This window comes from Xiphophorus hellerii, chromosome 19 (assembly GCF_003331165.1).
Source record: "Xiphophorus hellerii strain 12219 chromosome 19, Xiphophorus_hellerii-4.1, whole genome shotgun sequence".
In the NCBI taxonomy this organism is placed as follows: domain Eukaryota; kingdom Metazoa; phylum Chordata; class Actinopteri; order Cyprinodontiformes; family Poeciliidae; genus Xiphophorus; species Xiphophorus hellerii.
This window is the reverse complement of record NC_045690.1, coordinates 23303274-23325849: the sequence shown is the minus strand read 5'-3', so window position 1 is coordinate 23325849 and position 22576 is coordinate 23303274. Positions and strand designations below refer to the sequence as shown.

The 22576-nt window shown below is 40.1% G+C and overlaps 1 protein-coding gene across 14 annotated transcripts in view; it reads left to right on the top strand.

Annotated features, from left to right (window-relative positions):
- The window catches only part of smoc1 (SPARC related modular calcium binding 1), a 62608-nt gene that overhangs the window by 24786 nt on the left and 15246 nt on the right, over positions 1-22576 (top strand). For 2 of the 14 annotated variants that reach the window (XM_032546295.1, XM_032546296.1), the window contains exons 2-12: positions 1717-1882; positions 3368-3436; positions 6147-6259; positions 6362-6461; positions 10204-10257; positions 11070-11117; positions 11930-11962; positions 14212-14301; positions 14732-14812; positions 18549-18741; positions 21315-21397. In XM_032546295.1, the coding sequence (XP_032402186.1) occupies positions 1717-1882; positions 3368-3436; positions 6147-6259; positions 6362-6461; positions 10204-10257; positions 11070-11117; positions 11930-11962; positions 14212-14301; positions 14732-14812; positions 18549-18741; positions 21315-21397 (1030 nt within the window). The remainder of the gene's footprint in view (positions 1-1716; positions 1883-3367; positions 3437-6146; positions 6260-6361; positions 6462-10203; positions 10258-11069; positions 11118-11929; positions 11963-14211; positions 14302-14731; positions 14813-18548; positions 18742-21314; positions 21398-22576) is intronic. The other 12 variants (XM_032546297.1, XM_032546301.1, XM_032546299.1 and 9 more) reach the window with 12 other exon arrangements.

Here is a 22576-nt window from a genome sequence, read left to right as displayed (position 1 = left end):
CCTAGCAACCCAAGTTGAACACCAATATGTTTAGCCAGCTGGTTTTATTGCAGTACAATGGCTGCTGGAAAAGAGAAGTGTTTTTTTTTTGTCGACTTACTATTTAGAAACAACTTGCTGAACTTCTTGTTGGCTGTGCAGAAGGCTCCGCGTCTGCTTTTCAAAGATGTATGGCGGCGCAGCCATTTTCATGTGTGAGTGTAAAAATTGAATTAGGGGGCGTGGCTACAAAGTGGATTTAAAGTGACAAGAGACCCTAAAACAGCATGTTCTGGAAGAAGCTCAAAGCAGGCAGAACTGAGTGGACCGAAGAATGATTCTGTGAAAAACATTTGTAAAATGAACATATTTTGTGGAGCCCACAGACCTTCTCTATTTAAAACTGCCATGCTGACTGAACGGCGCTCCTAATGAATCAGCTCCTAACTTTCATGCTGCTGAACCACAATGTAACGGTTGTCGCACAAATTCACGATCTGACACATCGAATACGTCAAAATCGGGCGAAGCTGCAGACAGACAGACAGACAGACAGAAATCAGCTGCGATGGCCGAGCGGAGCAGAGCGTCTTTAGGAACCGCTTGCTGCGAGCTTAGAGCGCAGACCAGAGCACGTCTGAAGACTCACTGGGAATCGCTTGTGTATAAATTCCCCGTCGTGCGCCAACTCATTCGTGACATCTGTGGTTTGGCATCATTTCCATCTAAACCGTCTGATATCTCTTTTACATGTTCAGAGACAATCCGTCTCCCAGCAACAATTTCAGATGTTTTTCCAAAACACAGCGTCTCGTGTTTGTTTGGCGCTCGGGCACCGAAGCAGGGGAACCGTCTCACAGCCAGAGCAGAGGCAGAACCTTCACATGCGCTCCTATAGCACATCGTTTCTTTCTTCTTCTTTTTTTTTTTTTTTTTTGCAAGTGTCTTCAGATTATCTGATAAGATAAGAATGTTACCCTTTTCTTTTTTTCTTTTTCTGCCTTTCATCTCTTTGACATCTTATTTTCCATCACCTTCTTCCCTCAGTACCTGCCCTTTATAAGATCTACTGTCAGATCCAACCAGCGCTGCCGCATGCAAATTCATACGGAGGTTTTCAAAGGCAACATTTTCCCACGGGAAGAAAAAAAAAAAAAAAATCTTATTGTTTTAATTGCGCATTATGAAACAAGGACTTCAGATTGTTTCAACATTGTTTCCAAGCAAGATGTGACAGATTAATGTCTGAAACCTTGAAGAAAAAACAAAACACACAACTCTTTGGGGGAATGCTGATGTGCCGCTATCATTGTTTGCGTCTGACTTGTCAAGGTTTTTCACTCTTCCAAAAATCCCTTAGATTTGAAATATCTGGTGACTGCTTGGAGGGTTGAAACTTTTTGTTCTGGCAGAGGGAACGCTGTCCTGTCAATAGATCACCAGTACAGACCTAGAGAGAGGGAAAGTAAAGATTCCTAACAACCAGTTTGGCTCATCAAAGTTGAACTTGTCCTCATCAAACCAAAAGATAAATTGGCCTTAAGGTTGACCCCCCTTACTTTCCTTTAAATCCCTTTTTTTATTTGTAGTGGCCAAAACAAAGCAAAGCAGCAGCTGACAAGTGTTCAAGGAATGCGGGACAAGTCGAGGCAGTAGTCTCGGGAGTCGAGACCCGTGGAGACGCCGCAAAGCAGAGCGTCGCTGTGCTAACCTTGTTGCTTTCTCTGTGGAAAACAGTGGCTGATCGGAGAGAGAGACAACCACTGCGGGTCCGTCTGCTTGCGGACGCTCGGGAAGCCGGTGTGCGGCTCGGATGGGCGGACCTACGAGACAAACTGTGAGCTGCAGAGGGCCCGATGCAGGGACAAGACGCTGACGATGGCGCATCGGGGAAGGTGTCGAGGTGAGGACGGCAAAAGTAAAATAATAATTTAAAAAAAAAAAAAAGCCGCGCCGGCTGGGCTGCATCGACACAAGAACAACTTTCTGTTCCAGGGTTTTGTGTTTTAGGACACTATAAAAGTCTTTTACGAGATTGAAATCTGAGCGCGGGTCTACGAGGACGCCGCATTCAATGCTGTCATTAAGCAGAGGTAAAAACCAAAACGGAAAAACAAAGTAAACGCCGTCAGTCAATAGCCTGCAGAGCCAACATTAGCCAAATTAACTGGAGGAAATTTTACTCTGTTTGACTTTATTAGTCTCACATCCCTGATGAGGGAATTTCTTTCAGCCGTTGCTTTAGTTCATTGAGGTTTTGCGCAGCTAAATGGACTTCAAGTTTTATCGCGATATTTTGCTGTAATATTGTGGCTACCATAAAAGTGACGATAAGAACTGTTTAATGTTTCTCTTTTAGGCAACTGTAGACTGTGTCACACTAATTAGAGACCCACAAACACAAATAATGCGCTTGAAAAACATTCCCATTTGTAAAATGCTTGTTTAGGACACCGGTCATGTAAAGAAGTGTGATTTGCATTTTCAAATTTATTCGTATTTATTTATGTTTTTGTTGAACAGACAGTGGAGAAAATAGTAAAACTATCAATCCCGACTATAAGGAGAGCTAAAGGTTTTAAACAGCACTGATTGGAAATTATTGTGACAATAATGGATCAAATTTCTTATCTAGATGAGAAATTTATCACGATAAGTGATAAACGATGCGATAAATGCTCACATCAATGCGCAGCCATCTTGAAGTTATACCATGACTTTTTTTTTATCAGTTTCTCCCCTTTTATTCTTGTTTTTGTTTAATAAATAAAAACAGTACGTAATCTGTTTTATGTTTTTGGACAATCGAGGTTAAACAAAATAATTTTACAAACTGATAATGATCAAATCATTGTCATTACTTCTTTAATTTCCCGCAAAACGCACATGGTGACCTTTAATTTATGGTTTTAGACTTTAATCAATTGCTTCTTTTCCGTTTTAGGTTATTTAAACTCAGGCATCGAATGTTAATGTCATCTATGAATAAATCAAAGCTAACTCGCAGGGCTAAGAGCTTAAAGGGAATTTTTAGCTCGATTTTGGTGAGAATGTAAAGATGACTCCACAATGCAAACATGTTTATCGTAATCTGCAGAAATAATTAATGAATGCTGATGTGCTATTTTTCTAATTGTTGTGGTTTTCAAACGTTTTGCATGCGAATAAAGCTCTTTTTAATGTTTTTTGTCCGTCCAGTGTAAACAAATGTATTTATTAATAGAGCATTCATTTGTCAAATGCTCTATCTATATATCTTTCTAAAGAAAAATACCAGATTTACCTTCAGTTGGTATATTCATGGCTTCTTTTTTGCTTCTGACACAAAAACTGTCCGTTTTGCACAGAAACCATTGTATTGCATGTAAAGGACTCGTTTGTCTTTCAGTGAAGTTTACGCAGCCGGTGGCTCCAGCACCAACGGCCACATCTGATGGGAGGGAGCCAGAGCCGAAAGGTCAGAACTGAGGAGACACTTTTAGAAGCTGTGAAATTCACCCCATGTAGGGAATCGGTTTATTTGGAGGAGTGCAAAGAAATGTTTTAATGAGTCAAAGGTCATAATACAGTCACAGTCAAAGCACCTCAATCATCCAAGGGCTCAAAATGCAACACAATGAGTTACATTGTAAAAACAGAAAGAAGATTTCCAGAAAGTAGAATTCTTTGGTAAACAGAATTGGACCTAGCTGTAACAAAAAGCCTTCTTGCAGCTTTAATGTGATCTATATGCATTTACTTTTCTTGCATGTATGTTTGAGAAATCCTTCAATCTCCATGGCAACCATTCAGCTGTGCATAACGCCAGGGTGAACCGAGCACCGTCTTCAAGATGCAGCTTCCATGCTTTCCCCTCGCAGACCAGCTCTCCTCTGTGACTCCCGCACTCCTTCAGACTAGTCAGCAGCAATTAGCAAACACCTGGTGGAACTGCACATCAGCTGAGCTCATTATGCGAGCTACTTTTCAGTGTAGCGCTGGTAAAAATGTTGCTAAGGGGTCAATACAGGAGTGATATAATGACTTCCTGGCGGAGTTTCAGAAAGAGCAGCAGTTTTTAAAGAGACAGAGGTCCAATTTCAAGGTGTTAAATTACAAAATCAAACTTCTTTTAAGTCATATTTGATATATGTAGCATTTTTATAACAACTGAAGGCAACAGTTATTTTATTGTGCTATAAAATGGAACTATGTGGCTGGAAAATGCATAATATCGGCCCTTCTTTTTAATCCAATCCATCATCTGGTGGTCTTCCCGCGTTGCTTTGCCATGGAAACGTGGATAAAGGTGAAAAGAAAGAATCACATCTTGGGGGCCAAGGTGGATCGAATGCGGACCGCCTATTGAAAGTCACCTCTGTTTCCCCTTTTACAGCACGGCTTTGTAATCAACACACAACCAGGAATCCCTCATTAAAGATCACTTTGTCCTTTTATCGCCTTCAAAGTGACGAAGAGCGTCTGACCTTCAGAGCTGCGCCTATCGAAGCAAATGAGCATCACTTCCAGCTCAGCTTCCAACTCGCCCATTTCCATGTGTTGACCTTTCAGCTAAAACACTGGCTAAACGTGACATCAACGCTAGCTTGAAACACTCTTCTTGGTCTCCTGTCTTCATTTTCCTTCTGACGATATAAACTGCGAATGTGGAAAGCAATAAAACGCATTTATTTTGAAGATCACAAAGTTGCAGCTTTGAGCCGTAAAACCTTAAGGGTCAAGTGGAAACTGGGCGGGGGGTGGGGTGAGATGTTTTTGATTTCCCAGCTCTCTGTGGACATGTAAGTTTTTACAGACCATGATCACAGGCTGCCCTCGACTCTGGAGTCAATGTGTGAACCTGGCATTTGCTCCCACGTTTCAAAGCCTGTTTTTACGTCAGGAGAACTGCAGCCCGATTCCTGCCTCCTCTGTTTCAGACGGGTGAACTTGATGGATTGCATCGATACATGGGTATTGATACGGAGGAGTTCGTGGATGCATGGATGGATGATATTGAAAGACTCATTGATGGGTTTGAATATTACAGCTGGTGCAGCCCTCCATATTTGACTACTCACTTTGACTTTCTCCCCCTCCTTCTTGTAATGCTTGGGTTTATTTCACAATAAAAGTCCTGTGGCGCATAAAGAAAAAACTGAGAGAAGCTTAAATTGTCTTTGCACAGGTTTTTTTCTTCTCTTTTTTCGGTTTTAAAACACAATAAAACAGACCGTCTTCAATAAGCAAGGGTGAGCCGTAGGGGTGGGCGGTATGGACTTAAAGTTTTATCACAATATTTTGCGGTACTATGGTGATAACAATAAAAGTGACAATGAGAACGATTTATTACTTTTTTTTCAGGTAACTGTATGACCTGTGTGTTATGCTAATTGTAGCATGTGCACTTGAAAAACATTCCCATTTATAATACATTTCTTTGTATCACTGAACCCACACATGGTAACTGTATTTTAGCCAGTAGCACCTATGCCAACTAGTTCAATGAAGCATGAAGAATAATAGGTCAGAGAGTGGCAATGTTCACATAAGCCCAAAATAAGAAAAGACAACCACCAGACCTTTTTTCGGCAATAATTTAATGTTTTTAGGTGACTGGAAAAACCTTCTGAACGTAACGTCACCAAATAAATATATATAAAAAAATCACAGTCCATTTTTCTACATTTTACATTTGACATCACAGTCCTGTTTTAGTTCCCTCCTTATTTTTCAGACTGTCTTCTCTGGGATTACTTTTTATGAACTTTCTCTCATCCACTGAAGGCCACTCTGTTCTGCACCCTGCTGAGACTATATTTACAAGAACAGCTAAGCATAAAGTTCAACACCAAAGGTGAACGCCATAAAAGACAAAAAAACCCCAAAAAACCCACACACATCTTGATGGGATTTTCAACCTTTAAATGTGAAACCTCCTCTGTTCTTCATTTTTTCCCACAATCTCAGAAATATCTCTTCAGAGTAAAACTACAGAGCGCTCGCCGCTCATTGCTTCGCCTCGTTATGTCACATTGTGGATCAATAAGTCTGTTCCAATTCCTTGAAATATTCTTCAATTGATTGTACATTTAACATTTAATTGAGTGTTTAAACCGCAGTGGGTTGCAGGTGCAACAGGGGTCTTATTGAGAAAAGAACCATCTGTTTTGTTTTGTTTTTCACAGAGGCAGGTCAGTCGAAGTGCCACGTCGAGAGGAACCAGGCCCTGGAACAGGCGCGGAGGCCTCAGGAGTCCACGTTCGTCCCGGAATGCAACGAGGATGGAACGTTCGCCCAGGTGTGTGCTTCACTCCCCACCTTCCTTTTTCTGTTCTATTAGCGTACTCAGATAAACGCAGCTGTCATAAAAGATATGTTTGCATCTGTATGTGTTTGTCAGGTCCAGTGTCACACTTTGACAGGTTACTGCTGGTGCGTCACCTCCGACGGCAAGCCAGTGAGTGGCTCCTCTGTGCACAACAGGAAGCCTGTGTGTTCAGGTACTTTGACTGGGCGGGGAGGTCTTCATCAGCCAGTGTGTGAAGGAAATGTACTCGGCTTTTGCCGACTCATCCTGGTGTCCTTAGTATCTCCTCCCTGTCAGCTGATTCTGTATCTCATCTGATTTAATCATTAAAAAAAAAAAACAGCAGATTATTTATACACATACAAGATTTGGCAGCTTTACCGTCGCTAATGTATTCGGGACATTTGGCATGCTATGGAATTTATGTAGGTCAGCTGTCTCCAAAGTTGGTGTCCCACATGTTTTAGGTGGTAGCACAAAAATGTACCACCGCTTTCTTGTGGTGGTAGTAATAATCTTGAGGTTGTGAGTCAAATCCCCAGACCAACAGGCTCTCTACCAGCTCTGCCGCTCCGCCATGTTGCATTTATGGGAATCTTAACTTTTACCCCTAGATGCTCTGGTTGGACCTTAAATGTGGAAAATAAATAAAACAAAACTCAAAAGTCTCAGGCAAACTACCCTGACCTTTTGAAGCAAAACACTGTGAATATAAACAAATCACTGCGATCCACATATACTATGCAAAAACGGGGGCCCGTCCACAGACAACAAAGCCGTGGCAGAGCTCGGCTCTCCACAAATTGTGTTTTGTTTCCTTGCAAAACCGCAAACATACTCTACCCATTAGCACTCCTCTAATTAGACATCTCTGTAAAGCTCCAGAATTGTTAACTCATTAGTGTTAATGTCTGGCATTAGCAAAACAGACAATTGGGAATTGCATCGGCAGCTGTTCTTGCTTGACTTGACCGCAAAACGTTTTGGACGGTCAAATCTTTGATTGAATTTAGTTGCAATTCGTGGCAGGGTAGATATGCAGGAATTAGCACAGCAGCTATGTTTCATCCTGTGTCCTCAGACGTTAATGTTTTGACTTTGTTTTTTTTTTTTGGGTCAAAATTGACTCAAAGTGAAAAAATCCTGTCTTTAAGTAAATCATACTCATCAACTTGTTCTCAGATTCGAATTGATCAGTTTCAAGAGTAAAGGAGGAAGTCTTTGAACAGAGTCCGAGACTACACTCTGCCACAGAGTCTAGTCTGTTGTACAATGTCATTACATTGTACAACAGGTGCAAGGTCAACAAGAAGGCCAGTAATGGCTGGATCATCAGGGGCCTCTCTGGTGCTCTAAGTGCTTTCAGCGGGACTCTGTACGCTCATCCTGGATGGGAACGCTTTCTGATAATCGCCCTCGTTTTCCTCTGTGAGATAACACTCTGGGGCCTTTGCCAGGACTGGGTTGCAGAGTCACCAGAGCAAATGGTGTAAATTTTGTTTTGGATGGTCTGGTTAAACTGTTCACATGTGCCTTTGGAGTTGTTCACGGTCCCTGTTGGAACATAGAGCAGAGATTTAACCAAGATTTGCTTATGTGGGCTGAAAACAACTTATCAAAACTTAGGGATTTCCTAACCTGAGTCTAAATTTGTGTTCAACTGACTAATTAAAAATTGATACAAAAATGATTTAATCAGAGCTGACAGATCGATCCAAAATATCGATTAAAAAAAGTCAGCATCAGTATCAGATCAATACTTTAGTTTCAGATTCCCCCTTGAAATTTTACTTCTGTAGTTTCTCAACTCTACCTCAAAACAGATTTTATTTTGATTTGCTCTCGAATGGCTTTTTTTTTGCACTTTATTTAGAAAAAAAAGCAGACTAATTTGCTTTGGTTGCCTATGGTTACTGTTTGTCAGGTTAATGTTAGGGGTGGGCACGTATAGTATCATTTATTGTGAATTTTTTTTTTTAATCATGGTATAAATCTTCACTTATGGGTGTCTCGATACATTCCAGTTACTGAAGGTAAATTTAAAAAAAAAAAACTGAGAGTATGATTGGAAGTATTAGTTTTGCTGTTTTCTCCCCTATCTGTGCCACGAGAGCTTCAGTAAATATCAATAAAAGAAACATATGATTAAGTGCAGCTGCTGTATGCAGTTTATCAGAAATCTCACTTTTTTTAAGTGGCGTCCTAAATAAGCCCGACTCAAATAGAGATGATTTTCAAGAACAATATTTGTGTTTATGGCACAATGAATGCTGAACCATGCAGTCAGTCATATAGTTGCCTAAAAAAAATAACAGTTTAAAAAAATAAAATAAAATAATCTTTGTCGTTTTCAGAATAGTACCACAAAATATTGCGATAAAATTGTTAGTATGTACAGTATTGCCCACCCATGCAATATGTTATAAAAGTTTTTTTAGATACTTATAAACTTCGTCCAAATGTTGCGTGAGGTTTGAACAAAATGATTTAAAGGAAAAACTACAAAAAAAACACAAGACCAGAAGTCTGACACGTCAAATTAAAATAAAAAGTATCAATTGTATTAACAATACAAGCCCTCTTTTTATTTAATATAAAAAAACTGAAGAACCGCACACTTGTATTAATCACACTGTTTTTGTAATTAAGAAATTATTCTAGCTCAAATTTGCCAAGCAATCGAACCCAGCCGCTCAGTTTGACCAAAATCCAGCAAATGAAATATGTGACATAAATCCTTTGCCCAATTATCACCTCTGACAAACAACGTCCCGGAAAACTATTCGTATTTTCTTCGTGTTTCATTTGGATTACACAAAGTGGAGTCAAATGAAAGTGATACAAATAAAAACAAAAAGTCTTTAGTCATAAAATTCTGAAACATCTGGCATCCATGAGCCCTGTCTAACTTGATATTCCTAAAAAATCCAGTGCAACTAATCGACTTCATAAGGTACCAAATTAAATAAAAAACGAGTCCTTCTGTGCATAATATGATCTCAGGAGGCATACAAGATTCTTTTTGTAAATGTGTCAGAAGAGTGCTGGAGAACAAAATTAATCTTGAAGACCAAGAAACACAGTAGATTGGTCAGGCACCAAGTTGTGGAGAAGTTTAAAACAGAGTTACAAAACAATATCCAGAGTTTTTAACATTTTATTCGGCACATCATGCTGTGAAATAAATAATTTCTTATTTCAACAAGAACGAGGAAGCTGTAAACACAAGGAAATGCTTTAAGAAATCCTGTTTGGCAAATGTTTCCCATCTTACGACGTCAATGGCCCTCAAGTTACGACCCAGCCAAGGTCCAGACCTACATCCAACTGATAACTTGTTTTAAGACTTGGAGCTTAACTTTATTTCCATTCCCATTCGAGAACGGAAGTCTTTACGTTTGCAAAACTGGCAGTGACCTTCGCAAAAATACTCCCAGCTGCAGTTGGTGGTGCTTCCAAGCACTGACTCAGGAGAGCTGAATACAGAAACACAAAGATACTGTGAAAAGTGAATTTCTACCAGGTACTGTATCCAAATCTACAAGCCTTTGTTGACATAAATGGTTTCATTTGTTTTCTGCAAAAGTGGTTGAAATCATTGGGGGAAAAAATGTCCAACAACCCAAATTTCTCTGCTCTACAACCGGACAAATCATTTCAATGTCCGTTCTGAGTAACTCTAAAACTCAGTCAACTTCACCTGCCCCCTTTCTGCCCTGCATGAGGTCCGATATCTTCATGGTTTCTTGCAAAGGTATGTATGATGATGGAAGCAGAATCTGAGCGTAGCAAACCTGACCCTGCTCAGCTGCTGCATCCAAAGCGCGATGCCCTCGTTTTTTTTTTTTTTGTTTTTCCCTTCTCAGTATAACTAGACATGCTGGACTCGAACATGACTCGATCACCCGAGTAAATCATCTGACATACGTTTGCAGGAAACTTCAGTGAAAATATGGGAACTGATGCTGGAAGGAGTGGATTCTCAGTTAGTAAGTTTTTCTTCCAGTTGCTTTCACTCAAAATTATCCCCTTTGTTGTGATTGGTTGGATCATTTGATTCATTTTCCCCGAGAGCATCCATGCATGAAACTGACTACCTGCATGCGCCGGACGAATACAGTGAAATGAAAATACATTTTTGCCAGTAATTTTCCAGAAAGTTGGTCTCTGTTGGTATGAGGCTGATGAAACGGGTGCAATGTTTAGGATACAATCAAGTACTAACATAGGGTTTCCTCTGCAGCAAGAAGTTGAACACTAGCTGCGTTTCCATTGGCCATGTCATCGCGCAATCGAACATTTCGAAAGTAATTTTGCTTAATGGCAAAATTAAAAGAAAAACAAACAAAAAAAACTTGCTTTAGTGCTAAAATGGCTGTATCAAAATTGGTGTAACACTTTTTTCGCATCACGCTCGTCACACTATCGCCAACCGGATGTTGCCGAAGAAGACGACAGGAAGTAGTTGGAGGACGACTTATCAAGTCGAACAAACGTATTCACATGTGACTTTAATTGCGATTCTCATTGAACGGAAACACCGCAGTTGCTGAAGTTGCGTGTTCTTCGAACGTCAGCGGAACATCGACAAAGTTTTGCGCCCGTTTGTAATGGAAGCGCAGCTGGTGTCGCGGTTCTTCATCCTGCGTCGGCCGGCAAGCTTAGAGATAATCAGAAGAATAACGAAATCCAATTGAAATATTTTAAAGTGAAGGTCCTCAGAAGAAGTGTCTGTTTCCGCTGTCTAAAGCATTGCTCACTCTCTGTTGTGTCTCCACCCCCCTCCTTCCAAATGCCTCAGGGTCAGTAACCGACCGACCACCTGGGCCCCCGAATGCGGGTAGAAAAGGTGAGCTGAGATCTGTTGCATGTTCTCTGTTTGTTTGTTTCTAAGCGTGTTGGGATACAGCAGCTCAAAAGGTCTTTCGACCCAGTTTTGCTCTGCCTAACATGCACAAAGTCCATATTTGCCCAAGTAAAAAGTGCCGCAACAGGAAGCCGTGAATCTTCACAGTTAGAATTAGTGAAAGCATGCAAAAAAAAAAAAAGGAGAAATTGTATGAAATTTTGTACAGAAGAACAAAATTTTCACACATTTGACAGCTATTTTGAAGAATCAACTATTAGTAATTATTCAGGAATGCTTCTGAGCAGATGTTTTGCTTTCCTTTTTAGAGTTCAAGTGTAAATGATTTTAAAAAAAAATCACAAAGAAATATATTTTAATTTGTCTAGTGTTTTGAAGTTCCTCTTGAAAGTCCTGTTGTCGATCTAGTGTTTCTTTTGTATGTTATTAGAAAGTAACTTTCTATTTACATAGACAGTAAACAGAGACCTATTTTTGCAAATTTAACTTCTTTCTAAACAGGAAGACATTGTTCCAGGCTACTGTTGAGAGTTATATATTAAAGTATATACTATTTTAATTGTTTTAAATATTTAATCAGTAAAAACCCATTTCCTATAGTATGCTGAAGCCTTTACAGTTCAATAATTTCTCAAAAACTGGAGGGAAGAACCAACAAATAGAAGATTTTGAGTATTTATTTTAGTAGTTTTTGAATTATTTGAATGTGTCGACGCCTGATCTCACTTCAAAGGATTTCGCTGTAATGTTGAAATGTTTTCTGTTGTATGCTTTTGACATAATTATTTCCCAAGGAATGTTCCAGAGGCTGCGAAACCGCACACAGGGTGAGTATACAAGGCAGATTAATTCTCAGTTAAATATGATTCAGCCTGGACAAGGACTCTGCCAGCATGTCTAAATATTGATTTTAGCCCGCAGCATTATGTCAGATTACATTGCTATGTTTCTCTAAGATCAATGGTAAAGCGCCAATGAGAAATTTGCATGAAATTATCAAGGGTATGAATGTTATATTCAATAAGGGGGCTGTAAGGACACAACTAAACTCTTCGTTTCTCATTGTTAAATGGTGACGAGAAAAAAACGCTTCTAGAATTTACAGCATGATCTTCTATAGATTCAAAATTAAATAAAACAAGCCTCTGAAAATGTTTGAGTGAAGCATCTTTAGTGAACGCAAGCGAAACAACACTTTTCTAACATAATCCCGTCTGGATAAAGTTGATCACTTTTTTTGATTTATTTTCTGATGTGGACCCGGCTTTAGAAAATAGTGATGGAAAAACAACCGGGGAACCAGTGAGGTGCAAGACTCCCATAAACTGGACGACGGTAAAACGCTCAAGATTAGCCGGTTAGCTGCAGCTGTGCTAATAGCAGAGAAACAACCTAACGTTCCAGTGGGGCTGGACAATAAATCAATAACAATGTCAATAGTTAATACAGCTGATGGAATATTTAATGTTTACTATAAAGAATATTCACTGAACTCCGGTCCAGAACCGCACAGCATTCTGGGAGATGTAGGTGGGAGGATAGACTTTAGCTGCTCAATGAGGTAAGCAAGGTTGGTGGCATCAACTAACTCACTCACTCTTTGGTTACCTAGCAACAACCTTGAGTAACTTAGCCACCATGCCTCATTACTGCTTAAAAATAAATGGTATGGAGTAAAAATTGAGGATAAAAGAGGAATTAGATATTTAAAACAAAAAACTAATAAATAATTATCGATATCGACTTACATGGAACGGTTATATCATGATACGTTTCTCAGCTGCACCATCCAGCCCTACGTTCCAGGGAAACTGTTTATCCACAGTCATCGGTGGCCATGCTAACCGGTCTTAGCATTCATAGCAGCCTCTGCTGTTCAGGAGCTGTGGCGTAGCAGAGAGCAAGAGAAGGGTGTGAGCAGCGTGTACACGAGCAGGATTGACACCGCTACAAAAATATATATATATGTATATATATATATACAGTATATATATATTTATAATTTTTTTTTAAAGTATTTTTTTAAAGTAATTCAAACCTCTGGCCTACAGAAAAGTTGTGGATTATGTGCTAAAGCTAATCTGTCCCAGGAAACCAATCAGTTTTATTCCAGTGAGCGTGAAATCCCGCAACAATTTACAGCTGTAAAGTTGTTCAGATGGAATCATTCAACCCCTGAAAATTTCTGATCCCTGAATTATAGTTTAAAAGCAAGAAATATTCATGGCTCTGTGGTGAATATTTCTGTGGTGACCACCGTTTAGAGCTGCGGTCACCACGTTCTCCTGGAGATCGAAATCTCCAGGAGAACGTGGAAATATTTTTTTTAAAATTTGACAAATGCATTATTATTATTATTATTATTATTATTTTTTGCAACGAAGAAAAGTTTGCTAATGTTGACGTTTGATGTGGACGGCTGTCATGGATAGTCATGGATATGATAACGCCATAATATTTAGCCACGGCGCTGACTATACTTGGTGCTTAAGTGCAGCATTTGAACTACCGTACATAAGAGCTATATTATTATTATTGTTTATAACATATACATTTTCATAACTCTTGCAAATATCAAAAGAGCTGATCTGAAGTAAAAGAGAAGCTTTAACTTAGACACCGAAAAGGACTTTGGCGCAATAACCTGATGTTGAGCTCATCACCAAAGTTACTCTAAATAACCTCATGTGCACAAAAGTCCACATTACTTCTGAAACTGAACGCAGCCTCAGTGCTTGCTCAGCTCTAGTGTTTCGAGTCAACCAACCATCAACTGATTCCCTCGCTGTGACGATGGAAGTCGTTTGAATTACCTGCAGCTGAACGTGGCTATTGAACGGATGTTTGAGGCCGCCTGCTGAACGCGCAGCCCGATCATGTTGTGAGTGATTTATAGACGCGGGCTTCCACAGGCACCCACGGGTGGGTGGTTGTCTTGTGATTTGTCTGTCATTCCTTCTGTCTGTTTTTCTTTCTCTCTCTCTCTCTCTGTCTCTCTCTCTTGGCCGGGCCATGTGCAAATCCCAACCATTCAACAGTTCTGGAGAGTAGATTGTATTAATCTCAATAATGGTAGTCTCCTTCCGTTTCTTTCTCACTCTCAACCCAGACGACGGCTCCAAGCCCACCCCCACCATGGAGACCCACATCCCCCCCGAGGGTGAGGGTAAGCTTCCCCTTACAGCTCTTCCGCCGTTACAGCACGGTCGAGACGGTCGCCTCGACAACTAAATGTGCATACCGCAGACCCGCGATGGCTCTCCGGGGTCAAACGCGGCTCGCATAACTGCTCCTTTGTGAGCTCAAGCTCATCATATTCCAGCAAATTGCAGCAGATGTACTTTGTCAACAAGTTCATTTCCAAACCTAAGATCTATTCTCTTAAAAAACATTTTAAAAAAAACACACCATCTAATGGAAATATCCAGATGTCAAAAATTGCATTTCATATTTGATGTCTTTTGACTCTTAATGCCGTTTTAAGTTTGGTTTTGTGGGCAAAAGCCAGACTGCTGAATAAGTTAGACATTATATTAAATTAAATACCTCCATTTGTGAATGCTACTGACCTCTCCTCTGTCATGCTGTCACCGCAGAGATAACTGCTCCGACACTGTGGATAAAACATCTGGGGTACATGGAGAATAAGCAGAACAGCTCCACTTCCAGAAGGCAAGGTGAGGCTAGAAAACATACCGCGACAATGACAGCACACTCCCTCTTCTGTCCAGATTAGATTATTTTTATAGTATTTATTGATAATTATAGACTTAAAACAAGCTCTTACATCTTGTTGAAAAGTTACTTGAGTTAGTTTTGTCTTATTTCAAGTGCACTAAGATATTTGCACTAGAAACCAAACAAAACACTTGTGTGTTTTTTGCATTGTTCCTGCCGTGTGTGACGTTTTAAGAGTGTTCTTGTCCGTTCCGATCTGAAATGGTGCATGTTCTACATGTTGGGACTGTCGATGTGTGATGTTCCCTGAAGTCATAATGTCGTGTTTAGCATCTCAGTCACAAAATGAAGTCAGATGTGATCAACAAGGACTGATTTTGAAATTGACTCTGATGGTGACTGCATTTCACTCTATTTCTGATCTGCATGGTCCATTGTCGATCTGCTTGTTTACTTCCCTTCACTCAATAGATATTTTGAATTCATCCTGCTGCTTTGCATCTACACACACCACCCCACCAGTCTTATTTCCTTCCTGAACACAGTTTTTGTATTTCATCTCGCATTTCGTGCTTCATTGCAAACAGCAGAAGATCCCAGTGATTGCATCTTGTGTTTCTGTAAGTATTTTTGACGGATGGCTTCGCAGCAAAGGAAGCTGCGGTCTGGCGTGCATTGAAGTCGTTGAGTTTTTCAGAGATATTTGCAGTGACAGCTCTTTGAAAGCTCGGTGGAAACTCCGGCTTCCTGTTTCCAGTTAGCATCTGAAGACCTCAAAAGGACAAACGGACAAAGCCAGCTCGAGGGGGAGCTGTCATCACGTCGGAGACGCGAGCGAAGTGTGTGTCCACATCTGTAATTCCACACTGTGCTTGGTTTCTGTGTCTCTTGAGTTGAGGAAGTGTGCAGAGAAGCAGCAGAAGCCAAGTACGTTTGGCCACCAGGGGGGAAACATGCCAAGCGCATGAACAATTTGTGAATTTTGAAAAGTGGCGGATGGTTTAGTGATTCAGATATTGTGCTGTGTTGAACTCAACCCACTAGCTTCTTGTCGAGGTGGATATTCTTGAAATTCCTTTTTTTTTAAAATCACAAACGCTTCTTTTCGTGGAATGGAAAGTAAGCACTCTCTTTATAGCACCCTATAAAGTAAATGTACTTTATACATTATTAGATGTTAGGATGTTTTTATGAATTACATTAGCAGATACAGGAAGGGGAGAACACGTTAACAACAATAAAGTTCCATGTTCAATCCTTGGTAATCCAGAACTTCCTTAGCTTAACTTAATTAAAGTAGTGTCTGTAAAGATGCTACTTTACAGACACTCATTGCTACATTGACTGATGCTACATTACGGTCAATATTTCTTATATAAAGAGGCGACGCAAAAAATCTGAAATATCGCTGTTTTCTTTACTTATTTAATACTTTGATAAATTAATTGAATTAATACTTTTTAAGAAATTATGTTTTAAAAAAACATGTCTGCTATTGTTTTTTTTCTTTTCATTTTTGCATTGCCATATGTTATGGCAAATTGGGACATTTTTTCCCTCCCCAAACCCCAACTAACCTAAAAATGGTAAAATAACCACAACTTACAGTTTTCATGCTTTTAAATCTGTTTTTCAATTGTTTCAATAAGTTCTTAGCCAACTCTTCAGATCTTCAGACGTATCTTTAGGTATTTCAGAAAAGGATTTGTAAACTGGAAGTCACTTGAACTGCACTACGTTTCTGTTCACCTTTAGCTAAGTAAGCGCTTTAGCTAACAGCCGTGTTTTCAGGGGAAGCGCTTTGCTTCTTCCTGCCCAGCGTTTGAGGCCAGAGCGGCTAAAAGCGAAGGCAGTCATCTGTAGCGATGTTTTGATTACTCGGGCTTTGCTTTCTCGGCGCGGTGGAAGAATCCTCCCCGTTTTAAAGTCTTCACAGTTTCGTCTCTCTTCTCCTCTTCCTGGAAAAACTTGAGTCCTAACCAACCAGTCGAGAGCGGCGACGTCCGTGTCTCTGGATAACCCCGCCAGAGACGGGGAGCGGAGTAAATGTTTGCGAAGAGTGTTTGCTTAGGCAAACCGACGCAAAGTCCATTTTTTTCCCCCCCAAACAGACGCGTCGCCGCCAGACTCTGACGCGTTCAAAGTCTGGAAAGCGCTCCGTCATGTACAGAACTCGCTAGCTGTGGACTTTCCCCGTCTGAGACGCATCTTTTTCGTCTTTTAATCCAATTGTTGTTGTCTCGGGTCGGTGCCAGGGGCGTTCACATCTGTTTGACTATTCGGCACAAAAAGCGAAGAATGAGAGAGGGGGAAGGGGGGAAGTACGAAGGGGGGAAGGGGGGAAGTAATGAACGACGTGTTGAAAAGCTGCGAAAGGAGCTGAAATTTTCCGTGACCGAACCCTTCATCGTCTCGACGCATGCACCTACAAGCCTTCCTTCACACGGCTTCCCCGACTTTATTTCAGCTGCTGCTTGAACTGCAGCGGAGGCTTCCTAGAAACAATATTGCAACGATTAGCCCACAGCTGAAAGCCATTGGAGTGGAAAGGAGAAAGTGACGGGAGACTTTAGAGCAGGTTTAAAGAGACGGGATGGAGGGAAGTTTAGGACAGAAGAGCAAAAAAAGAAAAAAGGAAGGAAGAAAAGACTGTATTTGTAAATAGCCTCACTTGAATAATGATGGCCAGAGTGGGATGAATAAAACAGAGGTCATTAAATGTACTTTAGATGGTCATTTTCTGTCCATTATCAACCAAAAATATGGAGCAAATTGCCCCAGTCTCTCCTACTTGCTCTTGTGTAAGTTTTCCTTTTTAGGATATTTACTTTCAGAGGGTTTGTGTTCTCTCTTCCAGTCCCTACTGACAAAAGAATAACCAGAAATTGACAAAGAAAAAAAGGAGAAAAATCATTGGAAATAAAGATTTTCATGACAGGCGGGGAGGATGGATATTTCCAATCCACACAAACCTGAAGGGTTTCCAGCATGAACCGTTTTTCATTTGTAAAATATGTACAGAATCTTTTAAATTTTTTTTGGCTCCAGCATAAACTCTGTATAATAAACTGTTTTAATTCATTATTGTGAGAATGGGGTTGTTTGACATGAAAGGCTTAACAGAAGACATTCAGTTCTGTGTTGGTATCTAGTTTGGCAGCTGGGATTAGTACCACTGCTGGGCGTGATGTAAGCCTTTCCACTGCAACACTGTCTGTACAACGTCTCAGATAATAAAAGGTGGTGAAAAAGACATTTTCATGTCTTTTCTAGTTAATTTATTTTAATTTTTTTCAAGCAATATTTTTACTTTTCAAACTCAGAAAATGTCTGTTTTGGCAGAAATGTACGGTTTTTTTTTGTTTTTTTTAAATCGATGGCTCTTAATTCTAATTTTAAAAGACACTGAATTTTGGGTTTTTATTATTTTTAAGCCATTAATAAACTAGTTCCACTGGCAGATTATTTTACTCTTAACATGTGAAAATCCTTTTGTTATAAGTGAAATAATCTAATCTGCCAGTGGAACTAGTACTTTTTTAAAACCAATATTAAGGAATTAGTGACTTACAACAAGCTTCTATATTTTGCTAAAAAAAATCCTTATACTCATCTCAAGGGCACTAAGATATTTGCACTAGAAACTAGACCAAAAATCTTTGGTAAGATTTCATGTTTTTGCATTTCATTGACCAACCTTGTTTCTCTGTTTTTCTGCTGCAACTCGTTTTCCAGAAAAGGTTCCCTCTTGTGACCAGGAGAGGCAGAACGCCCTGAATGAGGCTCAGCAGAGTTCCCGGGAGTCCATTATCATTCCGGACTGTGGGTCTGGAGGTCTTTACAAACCGGTCCAGTGCCATCAGCATACTGGTTACTGCTGGTGTGTTTTAGTGGATACGGGACGGCCCATCCCCGGAACGTCAACCTTGTAAGATCTTTTAGCAAAAAGACACCGAAGAGAACAACTGGTTTGGTCTTTATTAGTTTACTGTAGTTTACATGAGAGTTTATCATGTATGTTTTGTTTTTTTCCCCCCCAACAATAACTGTATAATTTACTGGTAAGAATCACCTGCCTGGTGTTGTGAAAGTCAAATTATCCTGTGTCAGTTTCAAAGCTTAAGCTAGGCATAACAACTTTTAAGCTAAATTACTGCAACTAAACAGAAACGATTAGATTAACTGCTGAGTGAAACATGATTCACAGGAAATGATTCCCCTAAAGCAGGGGTCCCCAAAGTCGGTCCTCAAGGGGCCGGCCTCCTGCATGTTTTAGTTCTCTCCCTGGTTTAACGCACCTGGATCAAATGATGGCTCGTTAGAAGAACATTGACTTGCTGAAAAGGTTGCTGCTGCCACCAGGGAGAGAACTAAAACATGCAGGACGCCGGCCCTCGAGGACCGTCTTTGGGGACCCCTGCCCTAAAGCCTCAGATACAAACCATAAACAAAACATTTTTTAGATTTCACAACTAGAAAAAGAATCATAAATGTGTTAGATGAGGACTATGAGGCAGAAGCTAAGGGTTAAGCGCATGCGCGTTCTATGACATGCTGAAATCACAGTGCCATCCAGTGGCCTGGAACGACAACTACAGTTGACTCAAGGTGCAGTCTAAACGCGAAACTTTTCCCCCATTCAACATGGGAAAATTCAGCCAGCTTCCAGACAGCGGTCTTGTGTAAACATAGCCTAATACTATACCATGCAGACGCTCTGCCTGCACTGATGAATATTTACTCACATTTGCATGAAAAATACTCAGAGTGTCTCAAAATAATCGCAGGCGCCTCTCATTTCTGATCAACTCCCTTTGAGGTACTTAACATTGATCATTTGTTTTTGTTTCCAGGAACTTTCCTTTAACGTTGCTATTATTTTCAGAGTTTTTTCACTGTGACGTCCGTAACACATTCTTTCACTGTCATTGTTTTGACTGACTTTGACTCGGTGGCTCAGTGTGGGAGCAAAGCTTCAGTTGCGAAAACAAAAGCTGTGAATTTTGGGAATAGGACGCACGAAAACTACCAAGATACCCCAGTTCCCGGAAGAGTTTCCTGCAGTCGTGGAAACATATCAAGCATTGAATGTTTATCCCGAGGCAGCACTACAAAAAGTCAAAAGTAATTGACCCGTCCAGGCAGGTAGCATAAATGACACTAATTCACCCTTCATCCCAACACGCACGCACTGTTCAAAATGGCGATAAGCATAGCCTTCTTCCCGTTTCGACCCACGTTACATTTTTCAACGCGCCGATCTGTGTAAGCTGTGTTTTCAAAGAATCTATCAAATCTCGCTGTTTGTCATGAAAGAAAAAAAAAATAAACACTCCAACTTTTAGACCCAGGCCTCTCTTAAATGTTTACTTAGCAAAGTGAATAATTTCAAGCAATGATGTCAGTATTGGTTAGCTAGCTATAAACACTCAGCCTGTGAAAGGCCCTGTGTTTTCAGTTCGGCCCCTGCTGTTTACTTTGCTTTTAGCCGTTGGCAGCGACCTATATTTATATTTTGTGTTGGTCTTTGTTAGAGGGATCTCCAAAACCAGAAATATGACAAATAATGGTGCTTTAAACTAAACTAATGTTTGCATAAGCAGTGTCTTGTTCAGTTTGTGTTGAAAACAAGGATATCGGACCTCAAACGAGAAAACGAGACAAATAGATGTTTGGACAACCGTAGACGCATGTGAGCGTACGGATACAGAGGACGGCTTGCGTTTTAGAGGATAAAATAAAATGTCAAATTATATGAAAAGTAAATATTTTCCATTTGAATACACAACATGTCGAGTTGCGAATCCATCTGATGCCTTTTTAGTGTCAAATGAATCTTGTGTGTCATAACTTGGACCAACCGGGTTGAATCCTTACTTTCATTTCAAGAAAACAGGACAGAAAACACTCCTGATGGGATTGTCTCTGTATCTAAAGGTGCATTGCCCCCACTTTTGTTTTTTTTTGTTTTTTTACTGCCCCGGTTTCTTTTCTTCGGTCAGCGGTGTCCAGGGTTTGGACACGGGCCGTGCCGACAGTAGAAAACAGACATGACAACTCGCTGTTGATTTGAACAAGCAAAATGAGGCACACATGCTCCAGTTCTCGTTGCATTCAAAGAAGCACTGAAAGAACAGCCAGGAAAAAACGAGTCATACCAAACTGAAAGCCAAACAGTTTGTTATGCTTCTTTAAAAAAAATAATAAAAAAAGGCTCTTGAGTTTATTATTATTATTAAAAAATGAAGATTTAATAAAAGAGAAGGTTAATCTTTGTCAGTTAATCCATAAGGGCATTTTAAAACATTTATTTATGCGTGTAGAACCAAGTGCAGCAAAATGAATCAGTGAGAATTATATCCCGCTCGTTTTTTTGGTTTTTTCTTGAGCTGCGGGTTATGTTAAATTTAATGTGTCTGTGTGAATCTGTCTGTCCCATGGATGCTTCCTCTTTTCTTTTTCAGACTCTGATAAAAACTCACCTTTGTCTCTCTGTAAAAGGTACAAGACGCCGGAGTGTGACGCAGACGCGCGGTCTTATGTCGCGGACCCGGAGGACCCGTTCCACGTCAGACCCCTGCAAGGTTCCCTTTCTCTTTCACACCACGTTGATTCGCTTTGGAGAAATTTTACTTCCTGAAATTTTCGACCAGATATGGAGACAAAATAATTAAGTCAAGGACCAATTTCAAAGCTTTAAATTACACAGTCGTATTTCTTTTAAGTCATATTTTCTATGTATGCAGAATTGTATGAACAACTTGAGGTAACATAGTTACTTGATTGTGCTATAAACCGGAACCATTTGCCTGGAAAACACACAATGCCGCCCCGTTAAAAACATTAGCGATTCTTTTGGACTTTCCCGAAACCATTTTATCCACCTTGGCCAGTTTTGTGTGCTTTTCCACTACTCTCAGTGGATTATGTGCCATGTTTTTCCTCTAAAACAGTGAAATCTGATCACAGCAGCATTAATCTCGTTAACCAATTTCAAAGTGGTTCACTCAAAAACAATTGCACTGGTCCCGACTTCCAACGGTAGGAGACAGAAGGAAAAACTGGGGTCAGATTCGGATTTTGACCGACTCCTCAAAGCATTTATAATGCTTTCTAAAGCATTATAAAGCTCTAAATGTAAATTAAAATAAGTTTTTAGTTTAGAAGAAGTTTGTGATAATCCACAGACCTTTAATGATTAAAGCCGGAAAAATGTGATTCATAGAAAAATAGAACCCTGCAGCTGCTGTCGTTGTGACCGAGGCCTTCAAAGAACAACAGGATTTATGCTGACATTAAATTACACACAAAAGGAGGTAGCAGAGTAAAAGTGGACTGGATTCAGGTGCACACCACACTTTTTAGATCCTAAACCAATTCAAAAACCATGAATCGTTTTCCTTCCACTTCACAGTGATTTTCTACTTTGTGTTAATTTGTCATAAAAATAAAATTAGAAAAAGTTGAAGTGGCATGAATACTTTTGGAACATATTGAAAAGTGAATTCTATGAAAAATAATAATAAAAAATGGATTTCTGGGAAGTTACAAGTTCCTGCAAAAATAGGAACTTGTACCTTGCCGTCATCATTGCTGAGCTAACTCTGTTTCGCCATTGCGTAAAGCTTCGTTGGATCTCGTATTTAAATCCCCATCTGGTGGGTCTACAGAGCGGAGCAGGCTCCTGACTGTGCAGCAGATGTGTGGCAGGTTTTATGGAAGGTGGTAGGGGCTGCAGGGCAAAGGAGGCGGCTGGAGGTGTT